General features: G+C 60.5%; 1 protein-coding gene across 2 annotated transcripts in view; it reads right to left on the bottom strand.

Moving 5' to 3' along the window:
* Nucleotides 1-331: 331 nt before the first annotated feature.
* CPNE2 (copine 2) overlaps nt 332-14199 on the bottom strand; it is a 33776-nt gene continuing 19908 nt past the window's right edge. The window contains exons 13-16 of one of the 2 annotated variants that reach the window (XM_046682845.1): nt 11043-11094; nt 9609-9742; nt 2114-2350; nt 332-780 (exon numbers count right to left, since the gene is read on the bottom strand). In XM_046682845.1, coding sequence (XP_046538801.1) covers nt 454-780; nt 2114-2350; nt 9609-9742; nt 11043-11094 — 750 coding nt within the window. In that variant the 3' untranslated portion in view covers nt 332-453. Of the gene's footprint in view, nt 781-1429; nt 1718-2113; nt 2351-9608; nt 9743-11042; nt 11095-14199 lie in introns of those variants that run through there. The other variant, XM_046682846.1, reaches the window with a different exon arrangement.

Below are 14199 nucleotides of genomic sequence, written 5' to 3'. Positions count from 1 at the left end.
GAGCATGTACAGTGTGCCAGGTTCTGTGCCCGTGTAACAGAGGCACCCTGTTCATGTGGACTGCATGTCCCCAAGTAGCAGCTTCACAGGCTGCCTGGGGAAAGTGGTTTTCCTGTTTCCTTTCCCAGATGAGTGAGCCCATCGGGTCTGGGCTGAGGAAGGAGTTGACACAGGGACATCTGAAACTCCTTTATTACCCTGAGTGTAACAGATAGAGAACATGGTCACAGTATTAAAAAACAGCAGGCGTTAGGTGCAGTCTACGACACAAAGGATGCCCCGGGGACACGTTCCTTTCAGAGTCTGCAGCCAGTTACTTGGAAGAAGCCAGTTATGATTGTAAAAATTTTATTCTCTTTAATAACAATAATTCCACTAAAATTATACAAAGTACATTCAATACTTAAGAGTGGCGGGGTGAGGAGAGGAAGCCAGTTTGGCCTGGAAGCATCATCAGTGACTGGAACAAAGGAAGCCCAGCTGGGCTGGGAGAGACTGGGGGTGGAGGTCTGGTTGTAAAAAATAAAAATGTGGATTGGTAAAAAAGGCCACGCACAAGGAAGCAGGGTGAGCGTGGGCGTCCGGGGGCCGGCGTTCAGGGGGGTGGGCATCCCGGGGTGGGTGCCCAGCTGGCGTGCTGCTGCCAGGGGGGCGGGGGGGGGGGGGGGGCGCCCGGGCGGGCCCGGGGGGGGGGGGGGGCAGGTTTTTATGCTTGAAATACTGCACGACTTGTTGGGGCAGCTCCGCCAGCACTGCTTTGGCCAAGGTCTCTTTTGCTGCCTGCAGGGTCGAGGGTGAGGGGAAAGGGGGAAAAGAGGAAGAGTGAGGATTACAGAACGGAAGTTGTGAGGGGCCTCAGGCCTGGAGAGCTGCTACAGAAGGTGTCCCTGGAGGACAGGATCTGGGCAGAGGGACCAGGCTGGCAAAAACTAGCGTCCCCCATCCTGGCCCGTGCCCGCCAGCCCTCCACGCCCTGTGCCTGCCTTTATGCCGGGTGTTAGTAACTCAGCCTGAGCCCTTGTGATGCCGGGGAGTAAGGCCTTAGGATGCGTTTGTCTGTGGGAGGGTTTCCGGGGAAAGAGGTGGGGGAGGCCAGCTGCACAGCCTACTCATCTGGCAGACGTGGCCTGAGCACCTTCTTGGCTGCTATAAATGCCGTGACTGTCTCGTTCTGAACGCCCAGCCACAGGCCAGGCTCGGGGAGGGGCTCAGTCAGTCTCAGCACGAATGGGTGGCCAACGCCCAGCATTTGTCCTCAGGAAGCTAATGCTCCAGCAGAAGGAGCCGAACTATCTCAGGCCAGCCCAGGGGGTACTGGGCAGAGATGTGAGGACCACTGGGTACAAAACAGAGTGGTCAGTTCTTGCTGGGATTGGCTCCCAGGATCTGAGCCACAGCACTTGGAGAGGCCCTTATGGCCAAGGGGACTGAGGTCCAGAGACGTCAAGGGCTTGCCCAAGGCCACACAGTGTGACAGTGTGCCTCTGGTCAAACAAGAGTCAGGCCCTAGGCTGGCAGTACAGTTGTGGCATCTGAGAGACTGTGCTCCCTCTGGGGCTCCTTATGGGCCCAGCTGCCAGGGCAGCGACTAAGAAGCCAATCCCAGCCTCCTGTGGGCAGACCGGGGGTTACCTGCAAATGGGACCAGAGCCACCTCCAGGAACAAGGTGAGGCCACCAGTCCCCCCTGCAGTGGCCCTTAGGGAGGGGGGACCATTCTAAAACATGAAGTGAGGAGGCTGGGTTAGGTGTGATTGCCAGGAAGGCCCCTCTCACCTCTGGGCCTTTGCACTGTCCCTCTGTCTGCCCTGAATGCTTTGCCTACTTCTGCCCGGCCCCGAGTTGGAGGGCAGGACTTCCTGGGCTGGGCCCCGCTCCCCTGTGCTCCGTCAGCATGCTGAAGCAAGCGCTCACACTGTCATATAGCCTTGTCTGGGGGCAGGGCCTGGCAGGGTGCTGGGCACATAGTAGGCCCTCAGGAAGGACACAGTCAATGTTGCTGAGACTAGAGGAGCCTAGGATTGGGCAGACAACCCCAAGACTCCCCTCCTTGATATTAACTCTGGCACTGGGGTCCCCTACCGCCCCGCACCCCTGCCTGGGCCCACACTCACGTTGCGGAACTCTCGGAAGGGCACGAACTGCACGATGTCCCGGGCCGCCTCCTCCCCGGTGTAGGAGCGCAGCGTGCGGCTGTCCCCATCCAGGAATTCCATGGCCGCGAAGTCAGCGTTGCCCACGCCCACGATGATGATGGACATGGGCAGCTTGGAGGCCTGCACCACGGCGTGCCGCGTCTCCTCCATGTCGCTGATGACGCCGTCCGTGATGATGAGCAGGATGAAGTACTGCTGCAGGGGCCAGGCAGTCGGGGCCTCAGCACAGCACCCCTCTCCCCGCCCCCTCTCCCAGCCCACACCCTCTGGCTCCTGCGAGGAAGGTGGCTCTTCTTCCCTAACTGTAGCCAAATCCCGGCCACCTTCCCCACTGCCTCGGCCCCCGCCAGCCTCTCCTCCATCTACACCCTGACCTGGTCGCAGCCCGAAGCACCCAGTGCGCTCGTCCTCCACCGTATCTGCCATCTCAGACACCCCAGCTCGGGGCTGAGGGCCCTGCATTCGGCCGGGCTCTGCCAGTCGCCACACTGTGGGACTCTGAGCAACTCGCTGTGCCTCAGTTTCCTCCCCTGCACAGTGAGAGTGGCTGCACCTCTCAAAAGAGAACACGCCTGCCGCGTGGCCGTGGCGCTAATGGACAGCTGCATCCGTGCAGTCAGGCCACGGCTGGGGAGGGAGATGCATTCTGGCCAGTGGAGCCCGGGAGCAGCCTCCCCTCTGCCCCCAGTGCATGGAGGCTGGCCATCCTGCTCTGCGACCCTACTGTCCCTGCGAGCATGGCCTCTGAGAGGCCTGGCAGGAGCTAAGCAGGTCAGCTAGGCCAGTGCTTCTGGGGCTGTAGAATTCTGCCAGTAGAGAGTGGACGTGGGGTCACACACGAGACGCAGCCTCGAGTCCCGGCGGGAAGGGGCCTGGTTTGCACAGTCCTTCCATTCTGCACACCTCCTGGGAGTCTGGTGCTGGTGTCTTTACGCCTCTCTGACATCCCCTACCCGTCCTTATTCAAGAGAGAGGGCAGGACACTCAGAGTTCAGGGGCGACAGTCTCTAGGCTTAAATATCTTGTACAGTTTGATGTATTTATTTTTATTGTTACTTTCTATTTATAGCAAGTGATAAGTGACTTTTCACTCACAGTGGGTTATAAAGTTTCTTTATCAAATTAAGAAAAAAACTACTGAATAATTACTGTGGGCGATAGGTGGCTGTAGTATAAACTGCGAAGGTGGGTGAGGGAGTGAAGTTCAGGAGAGCTCCCTGGACGATCCTGTGGGCAGAGACCCGGGATGTGAAGCTGGCCGAGACCTCAGTTACACCTCAGCTCTGTCCTTAGCATCCTGTGTCCGCTTTTTGAGGAACTCAGTTTTCCCCACCCATAAAAAACCAGAAAAGCTCTTGTAGCCTCATATTCTCTGTTTGGGGCTTTTGCCTTCTAGTCTGACCCTTCTGATTCTCGGGAGAAGAATTTGGGACCCAGACTAGTCAAGGTCAGGGAGCTAAGGAGGGTAGGACCAAGCCAGACCCCAGGTCAGCGCTTGGCTACCATCTCACCCATCTGCTCCCTGCGGAACACACAGAGGACACAAGTGAAGCCCCCTAGGATGCCTCGCTCTCCTGCCTGTCCCCCAAGCACAACTGTGGACAAAAGCAATGAGGTGAGCTTCATGGCGGCATGGACTCCACCACCCTAACCCCCAGCGCCGGGCAGCAGCAGTCCAGCTCTGCCTGCACTGTGCCTTTAAGAGACCAATCCCTTGGCTGGGGATACCTGTTGCTATGGAGACGGCGGCCTGAATCCCTGTACTGGAGGGCTGCTGCCGCCAGGCCCCCATCCCTGGGGTTGGGAGGGCCTCATAAGCCCATCCAGACCCTCGTCCCCCCACAGCCCAGCATCGTCCCAGCACCCCTTCCCTAAGTGGTCCTCAAACCCCACTTCCATCCCACCAGAAGTAGTCCAGGGCAGTATGTCCAAGACACCTAAGCTGGCAGGAAGGAAGGCACTGAGAGATGCCTGGCATGAGGAAAGGAAAGGACGCTTGGCGTGGTCAGCAGCCTCACCCTCAGTGGGTGGGACGGTCTCCCCTCTCCTCACAGCCCTCTTGGCTCTCTCCTTTCAGTCAGCCAGGCGCCTACACTAGGAGACGTGGAGAGCCCCGCCTGGGCCTGCCTCCCAGCCTTGGCGCCTTCGTCCCCAGGGAGGTGGGAGCAGACAGGGCCTGCAGTGCCTGGGGGCACCAAGTGACAGAGCAAGGAAGTCCCTGATAACACACAGTGACCGTGAGCAGACAGATGCTCCCTGTCACCCTCACATTGTGGTTCTCCTTGTAGAGATGAGGAGACGGGCTGAGAGAGGCTCAGTGGCCTGCTCAAGGCCTCACAGCCAGGAATGGCAGAGTCTAGATTCAAACTCAAGCCCGGCTGACTCCAAAGTTGGGGCTCTTTCCACAGTGTCCTCCTCACCGCCCGCAGCATCCGTGGCCTGCAGCTGTCTCTCCAATAGTGGGGCCCCGCGCCGGGCGCTTTCCACAACCTGTCACCCAGCACCCAGTGTCGGAAGGCCTGAGTGTCCAGCAGGGCAGCCCAGACCCATCGTGCTGGACAGTAACCCTTGCTCCTGTGTGCAGCCAGCCAGCACATGCCCACCGCCACATGCCCAGTCTCGGGTCAGCAGCCTGGGCAGTGGAAGTGCAGCTGCCCATCCTGGGTGGAGCCGAGGTTGACCAAGAGCCTCTAAGGTCTGTTACAACCCAGGGGTCCACGGCCCACCCCCCAAGACAGTTTAGAGGGGAGGTGGGAGGGGCTGTGGACAGGGACACTGAAGGGTGGAATCAGGCAGGAGGTGGGAGGGGGTCTGCCGTCCCCACCCACAGTCCCGGTCCACCCCACCCCACGCCTTCCCACCTCCACACCTTCCCCCCTTTACTTCCTTCTGCCTGGCACCCCCTTCCCAGCCACAGCTTCCACTCATCTGAGCTCCTCCGTCCCAGGCAGACGTGGAGGCTCTCCCCAGCCTGAGCTCTGCTCCTACTGCCAGAATCCCGCCTCAGGGAGGGCTCGTCTGGACACCGCCGTCTCCCCCCACACCCCGAGCACTCCTTGGGTCGGCCCTCGCACCCTCCTCGGCTTCTCAAGGCCCTGACGCCCTGTCCATGCTCCAGAAACGCAGCCAATCACTGGCAGGTGGAAGCAAAAACCCAAACTCCCAACACATTTCCAGGATGGAGTATCTCTGGCCTGTAGGCAGAGGTTCTTCAGGTTTCTAGGGCTGAAAGTAGCTGCTTCCCCTAATGCATTTAACGTGTGATTGAATTTACCAGAAACTGACTTGACCACAGCAGTTCCAGGCAGAGTCGGGGAAGCTGCACTCACTCCCTGGCTTATTTCTGAGAAGCTGGCTGCTGGAGGGTGGGGGACATTCCCAGGGTCCTGGCTGCTTCCCTGCTCCCCTCCACTGGGACACCAGACGCCTAGGTGGCCAACCAGGAGTGGGCCACAGACAGCAAGGCCCAGGTCTTGTGGGCCAGAGCAGAGGGAAGGATGAAGGCCCCATGATGGGAGTCCCCTGGCCCCCCGGAACCTCTTAATGTCCTTCAGTGGCTCCCCACTGCCCTCAAGAGAAAAGCCAGATTCCTCACTGGCTTCCAGGGCCCTGTGGGAGCCGGCCTACCTTTTCAACCTCATCTACCCCACGCCCCTCTGACACCACACTCCTTCCTCCAGTTACGCCCACACGCCATGCCTCCAGGCCTTGGATATGCGGTTCCCTCTGCCTGGGACACTCCACGCACACCCACATACACTCATGCATGTGCACGCATACACTTCACGAGACTAACTCTTAAGCATCCTCCGAGTCTCAGCCTGGTTTAATTGCGTGGCGTCACAGCTGCCATTTCCGGCCTGGCTCCCCCTGGGCTGCGGGCTCTGAGAGGGCAGAGGCATACTGTGCGCATCCCGGTCTCCAGTGCTGCGGAGAATACGTTCGGTAAAGACGTGCTGTGTGAACGAACTGGAGAGCGCGGGCCTGCCTGGAGAGATGCTCGCCCCCGCTCTCAATTTCCTGCACATGGGTGTGGACGCACATGCAGGTGTCTCCAGACAGGGAGGGTGAAGCCACACCAAGTGTTCCCCCAAAAGCAGCTGCACAAAAGCGCCAGTTAATCCATATATTATCTCCTTTTGCCTTGGGCCTAAATGTGCTCAGCGCCACCAAACGCTGGCCCAAGAGGTGTCCCTGGAAGATTCAGCCACCCACATTTATTGAGTGCTTACTGTGCGCCAGGCACTGTGCGGAGCAATCTACATGCTGATCTGGTTGAATCCTCACAACGTTCCTTGAGGCAGCTACTGTTCCATCATGCCTATTGTACAGGTGAGGAGACTGAGATTCAAAGAGCTTAAGCAACCTGCCTTGGGCCATGCAGCCAAGAAGTCGGGGAGCCAGGGTTTGAACCAGGTTGATGGGCCTCGGGAGCTTGAGGTTGCACCACCGGGCAGCTCCACCTTCGGTGCACAGTGAGAGGTGGCATGGAGTAAAGAGAGGCAGCAGGTGGAGAAGCGGCTGTGTCTTCTTGGACATCAGAGTGGGAGGGGCCAATAGAGACTGCCTAGCCCTGCTCCTGCAGCCCAGAGATGCTTGCAGATGGCCCAAGGTCACACAGCTGGGGTGGGTGACAATGCTTCCTGAAGGAGGGGAGCCAGGAGGAGCCCACCTCACCAGGTTGGGAGGACCAGGCCATGACAAGTGGCCGGGGTGTGGAAAGGATGAGGACTGGTCACAGGAAGCGCCAAGTTCTCCCCTCTGGGGGGCCCTCAGCAGTTGTTCCCCAGAGCTCAGACACCCTTCCTGGCCTCCCCTGGGGTCAAGCCCCCTGCAGACCAGGATCCAGCATGCAAAGCCCCCTTCTCCCCCACACCCCATCTCCTGCCCAGTCCTGCCCGACCAGCAGGTGAGAGAGCCCTGCCCCACGGGGCTTCATTCCTGAGCCTGCCCATTCCCTGCCCTCCACAAGAATGCAGGCCTTGTCTCCATCCCTTTGAAAGCTGGCTCAGGCCCAGACCAGACTGGGCGGGACAATGGCCTGGCTGCCCATGGGATCCAAATGGGGTGCAGGCTGAAGGGCTGCCTCTCCTCCGCCCTCTCCTACCAGCCCTGGCCCCGCCCCCAGGAATTAAAAAGAAGCCACTCACAGGCCTGTCCGGTGGCTGTCCCACTCTGGTGGCCCGGACCCTCCCAGCCCCTGAGGCTTTACTGCTTCTATTTGATAAAGGCCTCAGCCCAGAAGGTGGCTTGTCTCAGGCCCGCAGCGCAGCGCCACGACCAGGCTGGCCCAGAGGGGATGGCGCTCCCCGCAGTAGAGACCACCGCCTGCCTTCCTTTCGACCGCACACTGGGTGCCCCCTCTGCTGGTCCCTGGTCCCTGGTGCCTGCGTCCCCTCTGCCAGGGGCTCGTCCCAGAACCTGTGCCACGGTCCTCTCTTGGGCTTCAGGTCTCTCTGGGTGCCAGGTGTTGCGTTAGCTCATCTCATCCTAACGCCACCTCCTCCAAGTAGGGCCTATTAGTATTCCCATTGGACAAACAAGGAAACGGGTTCAGAGAAGTTAAGTGATTTACCCACATCACACAGTAAGGAAGGGACGGGGGCAGCATTTAAACTCTGGCCCCAGGACCCCCTCCTCACAGACCCTCCTCTGCGGCCTCCCGAACACCAGACCATGTCCTGCTGTCCTGCCCTCCCCAGGCCAGCCCTGCTGTCCTCTTCTCTCCCTCTCATGACCCCCCCTTCCATCTTTGCCGCCCCCTCCGGGAAGCCCACCTCCACCTGCCTCGTGACCAGGTGGGAGCCTCCCTCCTCTGGGTGGTCCCAATGGGAGCAGGTCCCTTTCCCTTTGGGAGAGGCCCTAGCTGAGCCCCTCCTCCGCCTCCTGAGCCTTGCACAGCGCACGGCCCACAGCAGGGCCAACTTAAATCCATCCATTCCTAGAGCACGACGAGGGCCCAGTGCAGGCCAGCAGGGGTGACAGCCCGGCCCCAGGGCCGAGAGTGCAACGGGGGAGACAAAACAGAGGAGACACGTGGATGTGAAGGAGATGTGGCCGCCATCGTCAGAGTCAAGACGGGAATACACAGAGAAGGCCGGGGCATTGACTTCAGATGGGTGGTCAAGGAAGGCCGCTGGGGCTGGCATTCGAGGGGACACTGAGGAAGGGGACAGAGCCAGCCAGGCAGAGAGTCGAAGGAAGACTCTCCAGGCAGAGGAGACGGCAGGTCACAGGCTTAGCGGGGGCAAGCTTGGCACGTCTGAGGGACAGGAGGGAGGTGGGTGGCAGAATGGTCTGGAATGGTTGTCAGTGAAGGAAGGCGTGGGGTAAGGAGAGGAGGTCGCTGAGGAGGGAGAGGCCGGGGAGGAGAACGGGCAGCAGGGCAAGAGCAGTGAGAGTGGCTGCGCAGTCCAGTGAGGGCCGGCGGTGGCCGGGGCAACGGGGCAGCGGGCGGGTTCGGGGTGATATCTCGGATTCAGGGTGGAAAGGACAGTCAAGAAGGGACTTCGGCATTCATGCAGCAACCCCTTCCTTGCAGAGGAGGAAGCCTGGGGAGTGGCAGGGGCTTGTGGGGTCTCCCAGGGGATGGGAATCAGACCCTTGTCTCAGTGGCAGTCCAGGTTGCACCACCTGGGGCTGGGGGCCGGGATCGCAGCCTCAGCTCGAGCCTGATGCAGGGGACGGGGCACGGGGCCTGGGAAGTGCTACTTGGGGCACTGCCCTTGGGGCAGGGGGAGAAGACCCCCAACTCACGTGGCAGAGTGAGGTCAGGGCAGGTGCTGGTGGAGGGCAGGAGAGGGGGCAAGGTGACCTTTGGTGACTCCAACACTGGCACTGGGCCTGGCCTGGGGGGCAGGGAGAGGACCAGGGATACAGATGCCCAGGACAGCCGTTTGCCAGATATTCCAGATGCCACGCAGCAGCCGTGGCAGCCTCAGGTGGGCCAGGCTCCAGCCTCGCCACTGAGCACCCAGCCAGGGCCTGGCGGCTCTGCAGCCCTCAGTGTCAGATGGGGGCTGTCCTATTGGAACCACGTGGCCCAGAGGGTCAGCTTTAGGGCTGCAGGGACCACGGTCGCCAGTTTCCATGCGTCTCAGGAGTAATGAGTACCCTCTGCCCTGGGCAGGCCCCACCCACTGACTGCAGCCCTGTTGCCCACCAAGCATGTACAGAGCTGCTGCGTCTGCCTCAAGTCTGTGCTCCAAGAAGCCAGGATAATCACGCTGAGCTTGATCCAACCCTCTTACCATCTTTACAGGTAAACTGAGGCCCAGAGAGAGGCATCTAGGCTTTTAGAACATGGGAAGGCAGAATACCCAGCTGGCCAGGCCCACCGGGGTAGGTGGGGTAGGGAGGATGGGACTCAGTCTGGCCACGGCTCATGACAGGCAGGAGGGCCCAGCAGTGCCAGCCCTGTCCTGCACATCCACGCCGGTGGGTGTCTACTCACCGTGGCCGTCTGCTGCTGCGTGGCCTGGGCCGCAAACCGGGCCACGTGGTTGACGATGGGAGAGAAATTGGTGGGACCGTAGAAGCGGATGTGGGGCAGGCAAGCCGAGTACGCCTGGGCGATGCCGTCCACGCCTGCCTCGGGGAGAAGGGTCTGGGTCATCCCGGTCCTCCCTGCGCCACATCCACTCTCATCCCGACTGCTGACCAAGCGTCTGTTTCACGCTCACCCCAAAGGCCCCTGCCGAGGCCACTGCGGGCTCCGTGAGACTGGAAGCTCCCAGAAGGCAGGGCCAGGGTGGTATAAAGCAAAGAGCCCTGAATGTGGAGTCAGACAGACCTGAGTTCGAATCCTGCCTTTGCCACTTCTTAGCTGTGGGACCTGGGGCGAGCTGTCTAATCTTTCCGAGCCCGTTTCCCTGTCTGTCAGTGGGACCGAGAATCCATACCCTTGTCCTGTTGGCCAGAGTAGGTCCCATGGGCTCTTCCCAGAGAAGGGGCGCGGCAAAGCCTGCAGTGGTGCTCTGGAGCATGGGAGGCCATCTGGAGGTCCTTCTGGACATGCTATGGCTTCTGCTCAGGGTTGGGGGTACTGACATGCTTGCACAGCCCCTGCACACAGTAGGTGCTCTGTGAACAGCTGCTGCTCTGAGCCGAAGAACGTCCCCTGCCCTGTGGCCCTGTCCAGACGCCTCTGGCTGGGGAGGAGGTTAACCCACCAGAACCTGGACAGAACGTCTCTGGTGACCTGCTCCAAACCACAGACCCAGCAGGAGTGCAGGGCCATGTTTCCGGTCAACAGATGCCCATGGCTTCTGAGTCCCAGCATTGTCCCCGAGTTGGCAACTTGATGCATTTCCTTTCCAAGTACAAACCTGGCCCAGCTTCAGGGATGCCCAGGGAAGGTCAGTGCTACACTCAGCCAAACCCTAGGCTGCAAGGTGTCACGGCGACAGGGACCACCCTCCTCCACACCCTCCTGGGTCCCCTTCTCCTCCGATAGTTTCTTAATTGACTCTGGGAGGCCCAGGGGTGAGCACAGACACCAAGCTCACTTCCTGCCCCTTCCTCCTCTCCTCACCCCCCAAGAACCCTCAGTCTTTGGGTGCCAAGGCTCCTTGTCAAAGGTAGAGGGTGCAGGGTGTGGCAGGGCCAGGCCCTCCCAGCAAGGGCGGAGGGAGGTGAGAAGGCAAAGGCCCAGAGAGGTGCAGTGATCTCTCCAAGGTCACACTGCCGGGAAAGGGCAGCAGCTGCCTTGCACCCAGGACTGCCTGACTCCAACCTCCAGCTCTTCCCCATCTGTCACTCTGAGCACGTGTGAGGGAGAGGGGATGGGAGAAAAGGACGGAAAGCTGAACTCCGCCCCTCTTCCCCCCAGGAAGATGGCCAGGCCTGGCAGGAACCCAGGGCGCATGCAGGTGGACCTGACACTCACCCGAGCAGAAGGGGTTGGTGGGGTTGAAGTTGATGGCAAACTCATGGGAGACCTGAAACACAGAGAAAACGCTGAGCTCACAGCCTCCCGGCCCCAAAACTGTGCCCAGGCCCCAGCCCCACCAGGCCAAGGCTCCCTCTGACAGCACCTCTGCTGCCTGACCCCACTCCCAGGCCAAGGCTCTCCAGACCCCCACATCTGCTTTCGCTTCCACAGCTGGCTGCTCTGACCCACACGGAGGCCCAACCACCCTCACTTCACAATGGAGGAAAGAGAACATTCCACAGCCCCACAGTCTCTTCTGGGGGGTCCACTAGGAGAGTCCCTCAGTGGGACAGAGACGCCTCTGAGGGCGGTGGGCTCAAGGAGCACTTGGAATGCCCTCTGTCACCCACTGTCACTCTGGTGGGGGCTGCAGTTAGTGTCCCACCTCTTTGGGCCCCCAGGGCTTCCCCCCATCTTCACAGTAAGCACAGCGCTGGGAAGAGACCCCCCGTCTGCCAGAGAGACAAGCCGGGGGTGGGCTGACAGCCCAATTAGAGCTGGGCTGGGGGTCAGGAAGCAGAATGGGGCCAGAGAGGGCTGTCACAGGTCCCCGGGGCCCAGCCCCGAGCCCAGGGGGAGCATCAAAGGCTGGCCCCGCACTCTCCCGGATGCCGCTGGGCCCACAACAATCTGGGAACACAGAGGGACCTTAACCAGACACCGTTCAGGGCTGCGGGGGCTCAGGAGAGGCCAGAGCGCAGATGGAGGACCCCCACTCACCCTTCCTCCCTCTCCCTGCGGTCTCACAGCCAAAACCCCCAGCCAGTCCCCTTCGCACTGCATGCCACACCCCACACTCAGCGCTTTGCAGACATCCCCTCACTCCTACAATGACCCAGGGAGGAAAAGCCAGTTACTACCCATTTTCAGATGATGAAACAGACGAGAATGTTCCCATGGTCTCCATTTACTGAAGGGCAGAGTTGGGGCTAGAACTGGGATCCGGCTGCCTCCTGGGCTGTCCTTCCATGAGCCCATGAACCTCAGAAGGTGTTCCCCTCACACGGGTTTTAAATTAGGAGAATGAAGAGGTCTCAGGGAGCGTCTGCCCGGTGAGAGCTTCAGTCTGGGCACAAACAATCCCAGACAGGCTCTTCAGCTCGGAGACACCACAGTGGGGGTGCTGGGAAATCCCACCAAGTCCAACATCCCCATTTTGCCAGTAAACAAGATGAGGCCCAGAGAGGGGAAGCCAGGTGCCAAGGTCACACAGCAGAACAGGCCTGAGACCCGAGCTCCTCATGCCTCCAAAGGGGTTGGACTCCCAGCCTTGGAGAGCCCTGCTGGACCAAGAGGGGAGGGGCTCGAGCAGGGGAGTCCGCCCTGTCCTGTGAGTGGCGGCTGGCCTGAGGCGAAGACCCCTGGCTGTTCTGGGGAATGCGCATTTGCTCTTTACTCCCACAGCTGAGAGCTGGCCTGAAGCCAGTCCCCTGATGTCCCTCTTGGGCCCTGTCCCTGCCCAAGGGCCTCTTCACCCTGTCCCCAGTCTGGGCTCCAGGTGTGGGGACTGGAGGTCCTTGTTGCCATGGCAACTTCATGAGCCTCTATAGAGACGAACAGGGGGGCTTGTACGGAGGGGACTGAGAGAGGAAAATGGTTGCCAGGGAAACGGGCCTCCCTTGGGCCAATGACTTCCCACAAAATCAGATTTTAGGAGATTTTAGAGACCAAGGGGGAGAAGCTCCCTCCTGAAAGGGATGGATTAATATTCGGCTTTCTCCGCCACCCAATCTCTTCATTCCCCACTCTTTGCCCTCTTCCTTTGCAGGAGGGCCTGGAGGTCAAGTGGGTGGGCCATAGGGGTCACCCATCCACCCCGAGGGCTCTCAGGTCCTGTGCTCCAGCAGCTCCATTTCACAGGTGGGAAACCTGTGGCTCAGAAGGGCCGGGGAACACCCAGGTCCCACAGTGAGCCCACAGAGCCAGGACTGGACCTGAGGCACAAGGGGCCGTGTTGCCCACGGCAGCCCAGCCCCCTCCCACGCTTGCTGCCTTGGTTTCCCCGAGACACGCCAGCAAACAGGACAAGCTTCCTGGAGGCCACGCCAAGCCGATTAGGGGTCCCTGGGGACCGGCCAGCCACAGGTCTTTGTCCTGGGGCTCCCTGCTGCCTTCTGACAATCAGTGGCCCCGTTCATCCCACCTGGCGACCCTGTCCTGTGGTCAGTGAGTTAATTAAGAGGCCACTCCCTGTGGCCCTGGCAGGGGCAGGGCAGAGGAGGGGGGCACAGAGGGAGCTGAAGGGATCTCAGAGCGACCATCCTCTCGGAACCTCAGTTTCCCCATCTGTAAAGTGGGGAGAGTCATAAACTGTGCTCTTCCCCTCCCCAGACCTTTGTCCAAACCCTTCCTTCTGCCCGGTCCCTCTCTGCATCGGGCTAACTCTGCTCACTTGACAGTCCCAGCCTTCATGCCATCACCTCAGGGACAGGCTTCTGAGTCCCTCGGCCACCAGGCAGGGCAGGCATCCTCTCTGGGCTCACAGCGCCCAGGGCCAGGGAAAACTGAGGTCCCAAGGACAGGCAGCCGACGGGCACGCTCCTTCTAGCTCCTTCCAGCTCCCCATCCTCAGAGAACCAACACCTCTGTCTGCTCAGGCCGCTGGGCCCCAGATTCACTGTCGACAGATAAGTACTGCACACCACGTGTGAGCCAAGAGCCAGGACACACTGAGCAACCAAGTGCCCCCGAGCGCTGAGCCCTGGAGGGAGACGATCAACACGCACAGCAACACATACAGAAGTGACCAGAGCTCCACAAGGACGGTGCGGGCAGGGAGGCGGGGCCCCACGTGAGCCCGCTCAGGGAAGGCCTCCCCGAGGGGATGACCTCTCGGCTGAGAAGTGATGTGGGAAGTCAGTGAAAGAGAACCACAGGCCAGGAGACCATGTGCAAAGGCCCTGAGGTAGGAATGAACAGAAGGTTCAAGTGGCAGCAGCAAGACGAGTTAGAATGGGAGGGGGTGAGGGGCCAGGCGGGCGGGCCGGGCAGGCTCTTGCGGCAGCGGGAGGTGGGGCAGAGCCCGGTTCCAGCATCCCTCCTGGCACCGCTGAGCATGCCGGCCCTGCCAAGCCCTGCCAAGCCCCAGCCTCCCCAGAGCTGCCCTGTGACA

Source organism: Equus quagga, chromosome 13, assembly GCF_021613505.1.
Source record: "Equus quagga isolate Etosha38 chromosome 13, UCLA_HA_Equagga_1.0, whole genome shotgun sequence".
In the NCBI taxonomy this organism is placed as follows: domain Eukaryota; kingdom Metazoa; phylum Chordata; class Mammalia; order Perissodactyla; family Equidae; genus Equus; species Equus quagga.
This window is presented reverse-complemented; position numbering and strand designations above follow the sequence as displayed.